At 33.9% G+C, this 7,500-nt stretch overlaps 1 protein-coding gene across 4 annotated transcripts in view; it reads right to left on the minus strand.

Annotated features, from left to right (window-relative positions):
• Window positions 1-7,500, minus strand: part of LOC122263172 (methyltransferase-like protein 22) — a 9,485-nt gene that overhangs the window by 1,012 nt on the left and 973 nt on the right. Inside the window, exons 2-8 of one of the 4 annotated variants that reach the window (XM_086547688.1) lie at window positions 6,762-6,887; window positions 3,694-3,843; window positions 3,220-3,249; window positions 2,720-2,905; window positions 1,446-1,613; window positions 1,042-1,141; window positions 1-661 (exon numbers count right to left, since the gene is read on the minus strand). The exon at window positions 1-661 is cut by the window's left edge and continues 1,012 nt beyond it. In XM_086547688.1, the coding sequence (XP_086403814.1) occupies window positions 460-661; window positions 1,042-1,141; window positions 1,446-1,613; window positions 2,720-2,905; window positions 3,220-3,249; window positions 3,694-3,843; window positions 6,762-6,887 (962 nt within the window). In that variant the 3' untranslated portion in view covers window positions 1-459. The remainder of the gene's footprint in view (window positions 662-1,041; window positions 1,142-1,445; window positions 1,614-2,719; window positions 2,906-3,219; window positions 3,250-3,693; window positions 3,844-6,761; window positions 6,888-7,500) is intronic. The other 3 variants (XM_086547689.1, XM_086547690.1, XM_086547691.1) reach the window with 3 other exon arrangements.

Below are 7,500 nucleotides of genomic sequence, written 5' to 3' on the forward strand. Positions count from 1 at the left end.
TACACAAAATACTAAATGACATCACAGTAAAAAAAAAGTGAAATTTTCTACATTTGATGTCCAATTTTTGTTCATTACAAATGTTATGGTATCTGCCCAGGTGAAAACTTTATTTTAGTAGTATACTGCATTTTTGTGCTTACTGTAGAGAATTGCAAAATACAGTAGCTTCTTTGTATTGTTCACTCTGTCAACTTCAAAAATATGCAATCTTGGCATTCATTTCTCTCTATAAAAATATTCCTAAGTAATGAATAGGCTTAGTTGCACATTTATGGTGCAGACAAATGAAAGAATTTTCCTTTTCGTTAGGTATTTGAAAGTCTTGCAACATAAAAGTCTTTGGGTATCTTTATAACTCAAATTTTAATATAACATTTAACTCAACAAGAAAAAAAAAACAATAAAAAGAAAGAGACAGAGATAACAAAAAGGAAAGAATAAAATAATTCCTAAGCATTATTTTAGCTCGGCAGCAATTTTCCACAGAACTAAATGCCGGGTTTTTTCGTACATAAAATACTGCTTGAAATTAATAGGGACTTCTTCTATAACCCAGTTGATTGTCGACAAATTTTGACAGCGCAGCCAATCTATGCGGTCAAGGAAATAGTCATAGCAAGGGGCTACTGTTTCCATGTCTTCTATAGTAAACACAAATCTGTGAAGACAAGAATTATAATGCTATCTTTTATAATATTTCTTTTTCATTTTTTCACACTATCATTATCTCACTCAACCTTTTATTCCAATATACACACACTAAACAGAAACTCTCATATCATGCAATTTTTATTTCAGATTTCAGATTTTATAACACACTTGTATGCATTCATGCACAGACACACACACACACACACACACACACACACACACACACACACACACACACACACACACACACACACACACACACACACACACACACACACACACACACACACACACACACACACACACACACACACACACACACACACACACACACACACACAAGCACCTACATATGAATAAAAGAAACAAACATTCTTCTAACCATACCTTTTCTCTAAGGCCACATACATCGTCTTGTTAGGCGGTTCACTCATCAATCTCAATATTGTCTTGAAGAACTGGTCTGTCAGCTGGTTATGATATATTGCTATAGGAAAAAGGGAAAATATAATTAATAACCTTCAACATAATTTCTGACCCTACAATAATCATAATGATAATAAAATGCACATTCTTTTCCTGTTTGAAAACTCATAAAGAGAAGTAATTAACAAATGTAATGTACAAATGCACACCAAATTCAGATCTACACAGATATAAAAAGTTTAAAGTCCAATTCAATATTTTGGATTTGCATAAATGTGTCTAGTTTGATTATTATATGAAATACACAATCTTGGAATGAACTTAAATACACATATATTAGATTACACTCAATTCGTGAAACTCACTGTCTGCAGCCATGATAACAGAGACGTCTTTTAGAGCCTCAGAGTTTTCCTCAATTGTGGCATGGTCGTAGAAATCTATTTCCCTCACAAGAATTTCTGCTTTAACCAATTCTTTATTTCTTTCTGCATTACGATCAATGAGAGATAAAATATCACCACGATCCACATCTGAAAGGAAAAGAAATTGTATTACATTTAAACTGGTACTAGAGCAGGAGTAAATGTACAAGTGAGTAAGTGATTGAGCGAGTGAGTGAGTGAGTGAGTGAGTGAAAGACAAAATAAGTTAAATCAGAAACTTTGAGTAAGTGAAAGACAAAATAAATGAAATCAGAAACTGTGTGAAAACATGAATGACATGAGTGGTATTTCTAAATATGTGTGAGGGGCACTTAAAGTAAGAAACTAAATTAAGGTTGCCATTAATCTTTCAAATAATATGATCTCCTGTTAGGGAAAGAAAGGAAAAATATGATAAAAGGAAAAATATGATCAAACACAAGAGTATATGATGAAGAGAAGTGTGCACCTATCAAAAGAGTGTCACATTTCTGCCTGCTGGTACTCCTTTTTTAGGCCAGCAAACCTCCACCACATATATTATTAGAGATTATAGACCTCCATTGTGATTTCTTGTGAAATAAGGAACAGTTCAATGTATATCTTGCTATAATGTGAGCCACATCATGGAGGGTTGCTGGCCTTTACCTGAGCACTGAAAAGATGGAGACCACTATAATTGCTTGACATTATAAAAGAAAAGTCTCATTTTGAAAGCCAAGGCAGGTGTTTTCTAAATACTTACCACAGATATATTTCAGGGCCATTAAATAATTTCTAGTTTGATTATTGCCTGTTTTTTATATCATTGACTTCAATTTTTAGGGTTAGAAATGCTAGTTGGCCTCACTATTTTATAATGGGTGTCTTATATTTCATCAGTTAAAACCTAAGTCTAAGACGTGAAATTTTGGAGAAATTACTGAAAGTAAAGAGGAAATGATGAAAAAGAGTAGCAACTGTATCATTTATATGATTAAAATTTTAAGTGAGATCAAATGATTTGTTTGATCAATATCTAAATCTCAATCTTAACTTATAATTGAGGAGGACATCTCTTCAATGTATATCCCATATGGAATAGAAAACAAAAGAGAAAATGAAGAAAGAATAAATAAAGAAGAGAAGAAGAAGAAAAAAAAAAATATATATATATATAAAACTAAAGCAAAACTCTCACAATCTTACATCTCTATTAGACCAAAATACCTCACCTGTAATCACAACTTTCTTTGCAAGCATGCCAGCGACTATGGATGTCAATCCGACCCCAGAAGCCAGTTCCAGGATGTTTGCATTTTTGAAGATCTCAGGATGGTGGAGGATAAAGTCTGCGAGGAACAGTGCTCCACGCCAAACCTGTTCACCGACCAAGTCTAGGGTTGTGGCGCTTTGGTGTTCTGTTGGATGACGAACCGGTTGTAGGCTGTTTTCTGATGGGTATTACATCTCTCACAACCAATGAGAATATCAAACAAAATGGACAGGGTTATGCTATGAAAAAAGAGAATTATAACTGAAGTGTGGAGTGAATCAAGAGAGGAACAATCTTCCCTATGCAATCTCTTCATATCTTTTCCAGAGTAAAATATAAGTAGACATACAAAAACAAATGTGAATAAAAGACCCTCAAAAGCATTCAATTTCAACTTATACTCAACAAAAGACCGAAATTATAGTAAATCTCAAGACACTAGAATGATCCAGTTCTTACCCCTTTCCTTTGAGAAGAAGAGATATTGTTCTGAAGAAGATCCCGTGTTTATCAGAATGCGATGGCCATTAAGCATGTTACAAGGGTTGGAAGGATCATCAGCAGATAAACAACAAGAGGTCAAAGCAGGCATATCAAGAGGTATGATGGAAGGCCAAGCAGATGGATAGCAAGCAGAATGGGCAAATGGTGAAATCATATAATTTGCAAGGAAGGAAAAAGGTTTATTAAAATAGTGTAGCTGTAAGCACACAAGTAGTATAATTACACAGCTTACAATGTTATTCCTATTTCAAGGACTGTTTACAAAATTCTAAGGAAATATGTCATAACTATTCAATCCAGCACTGTCATGCCTTACCCTATACACACTTAGACTTACTGATCTTTCAGATGCTAGAAGTTAAAAAACTGTACCAAAATTGTGGAATCCAGAAGGAACATCACATCTTCCAACATTCAAGAAAATCTTACCTATGAGAACAACACCCTCTTTCTTATGCAGATTGTTCTTTCTGGTGACTTGTAGATCCCCATCAGCATCTACCACTGCCTTCATTATCTGACTGTTCTCACATGATGTCATGTAGGCAGGGTACACAAAGTCAAACCTTGATAACACAGCTGCGGAGAAATAAATCAGTGAATCATATATAATGTGAAAGCTGCACCTATGACGAAACCTCTATTATCTAAAAGTCTTTTCATAAACCAAGTGTATTAACTGACAAACCCATTAGATAAAACCTCCGTTGATTACAAATGTTTTGTTTCACTTCTTCCAATAAACAAATTGGACTGAGAAGTCAAAAAATAAATGAGAATAATTATTCCTATTACGTATCCTCATTTTCTGAGTGTCTACTGTCTGAATAACTTAGAATAATCATGTTTTAAAAGGATGAACTATTTAGATATCATGCCATGATATGTCACCTCTGACTCAGAGATCAAAACAAATCACTGATATATATTTTGTGTAGGAAAAGAAAAAAGATAAATACAACAAATAATATCAAAGTAAGAAAATTAAAATAATCCAGTGTTATTGGTGTTATTACATACAAAATAGCACACAACATATTTAGTAAAAATACATACCTTACATCTTTGAAAATTAAACTTCAACCTTATCAATAAGCAAGTTATTCATCAGATAAAAAAGTAATGAAAAAACACAAAATATGTGTTATTTGTATCTGGCATGTTAAAAACAATAAAATATACATAATACACATTCAATACACATTTACAGGATGAGACATCTCGTAAGCTAAGGCAATTACTGTGGTTTTACACTACAGCTTTAGTTGTAAAAGCTGAGAAACTGAGAAGATGGCACCAGATTCTTAAGCAGAAGCATTTCATAAGTGTCCAAGGTATATCTATCCTTGACTCTACACTGAGTGCTCACCCAGAAACTCAAGTGCCTCCAAACAGGATCATTTGTGTGAAGTTTAGCTGAAGGGAGAATAGAGTCCTATGAATGAGATGAATACAATCCACATAGCTATCAATACCTCATTTCTTTAAAAAAAAAATCTAGATGCAATGCTAATGTACTTTAAAAAAAATTGGAATTAACTTTTCTATACAACAGATACTTTCTAATGATAATAGATGCAGGCTTCAAAGATGCAATATCATATACATGTGTGCCAAGTAAACTTTCTACCACTGAAAATGCAATAAAGGATTTCATAATTGCAATTATCATTGATCCAGAGCTATTTATGTGATGGAAACTTCATTAAAAAAATGACACCAATATATTTTCTCTTAGTAATTATGTATTGTATCCAACATATTTTCTTTTGAAAAGCACTTTGTATTATATCCTCTAAGACCAACAGAGATTTTCAGTAGTCTACTTAAGGAAAACAAATATGTGGCTTTCTCAAAGATTTTAAAATCTATATCATAGGGATAGCCTTACATTATGTGTAAATAAAACAAGCATCAGTCACACAACTACACACACATACTACACACATCGTCATAAACGAAAACTAGCATCTGAATTTATCACCATTAAATACGGTCAAATTCCCAACTAGCGAATGAACTAATGGCGTCAGTCTGACATAAACCAGGCACCACTGTGACTAGGAAAAGTATGTCTATTTGGGATACACCTTTTGGCTTTCATCAGGAAACTGAGCTTCATATACCATCATCCCCTAAGTTTATTCAGTAAGAGAGAATGAACAATATTTATTTTCATTATGTTTAGTTGCAAAACATGTTTTGCTTTTAGCACCAAGAGCAAAAAAAAACACTGAGTGATGCTCTGTTCAAAGCACTCTGTGAGAAAGACATAAAATGTCTTAGAGACTCTTAGGACAATCTTATGTGATACAAACAGACATGAACATTCTTGACTGATTTGTCATATTCATTTGAAAGAAAAAAAATCATACTGAAATGAGACAAAAAGCAAATATGTCATCTCTTACTACTTTTTTGTGTGTGGTTCAAATTAACCATTCAGAATCAATGTGCATTACACATGTTTCAACACAAATACAGTAAAATGTTGTATATGCCCACTATATTAATGAAACTGATCAATGATCACATCTATAGAAAGAAACAGTCATAACCCTCTTGAAATTACTGAACCCTCTATGATAAATGCAGTTAGGTGTTAACAGTTGTCAGAGAGAGAATGTGGAGATACATGAGTGTGTCATGTCTCTGCATGTGTATGTGGAAGAATAACATGACAGAATGAAACACATATCTAATTGCACATTGGAGTAATGTGACATGGGGTAAAATACCTTAACATGCACTTAGAATAATTTCACATTAATTGGTTGTGAAAGAATATTTGTGTGAAGAACTCTCAACTAAAAAAAGAAAGAAAAAAAAAAAAACATACTTCAAAAATGCACTAACACTGTCTACTGGAAACAAACATGAATAATACTATAGATTCAAAATATATGCTATAAATGAAAACTTGCTCAAACTTCTGGCACTACAGAATTCCCAACTCCTAAAATATAATTAAAATTTATCTTTGTCATTTCTAAAAGTGATCCAGATATAATCTCAAGCAAGTGTATCATTTGTTCCATCTCACATGACCTACAAAAAATTGCATTAAATAAAAAATAATCTAAAAGAACAAAATGATCTACCTTCATTTATCAATAAAATGTTATCAAAAACTGTAAAAAAAAAATCACTTAGAGAAAATTCTAAGGCCAAATATACATCCGGAAACACAAATAAAAAAAAAGGGGGGGAAAAAAATCATTCAATGTCAACAACTGCAAACACAATTATCTGGGAATTACTCCATCAAAGGTAAAAAAAAACAGACCAGGAAACGACAGATCCGAGGTGACGCAAGGGGGTGTTATTACTAATCATAGCAGCTACCTAGAGGGTCAACCTCCAACAACAAGCTCGGAAAGATACCACAGACTGTTGCAGGAATACAGCAAGGGTGTAATGCCAGAACACATGGGTCATTTGTGTCATACAGCTGAGCAACAAGCAGTGCTAAACATCCACGGGGAAATGATGCCTACTTTCTCGCTTCGCACTCCAGAGCACCACCTGGCCATTGGCTCCCAGGATACACTCAAACAAATCCTCGTCCTCCACTTCCTCTGACTTATCAATCTGTTGAGACACTTGTAAAATTGTGCTCATACCTGAAATTCAGCAGTGGTCATCATTTAGCAGGTCTGTTGATATTACCTTAAATGCAAGCATACAATGACCCAAACATGGTGCTCTAACTTGTATCCATGCTCTCATACACTCACTCAGATACTCAAAAGCAAATGCACATAGATACAGATACAGACAGACAGACAGACACACACACACACACACACACACACACACACACACACACACACACACACACACACACACACACACACACACACACACACACATCAAACATTAAGTAATACATAGCTCTAAAAAAACACAATAAATGTAATTGTAAAACTGTAGTGTACATAACGTACTTTATGCTGCACACGTACGTACAATGGGACAATAGTCCTTTCCTCATATCTCCATCAATATATTCATATTCATGCCATATCAATGAACAGAGCTAGCAAAGAGCTACTCAAAGGGCAGGCCAAATCTGGACCTTCTGGGTGTGCAACTGACACCAGGCTCCAGGATTCTACTAGTATTATTAAGAAACAATATTTTGGATAACTATTGGTATATATTCCATACAATATACTTGCTAATACATTTAGGACCTGTCTGACAGAAATAAGTGAACATCATTAAGTTTAGGAA

This window comes from Penaeus japonicus, unplaced genomic scaffold, assembly GCF_977035675.1.
Source record: "Penaeus japonicus unplaced genomic scaffold, GWHDUDI00000001_assembly GWHDUDI00000019, whole genome shotgun sequence".
Lineage (NCBI taxonomy): Eukaryota > Metazoa > Arthropoda > Malacostraca > Decapoda > Penaeidae > Penaeus > Penaeus japonicus.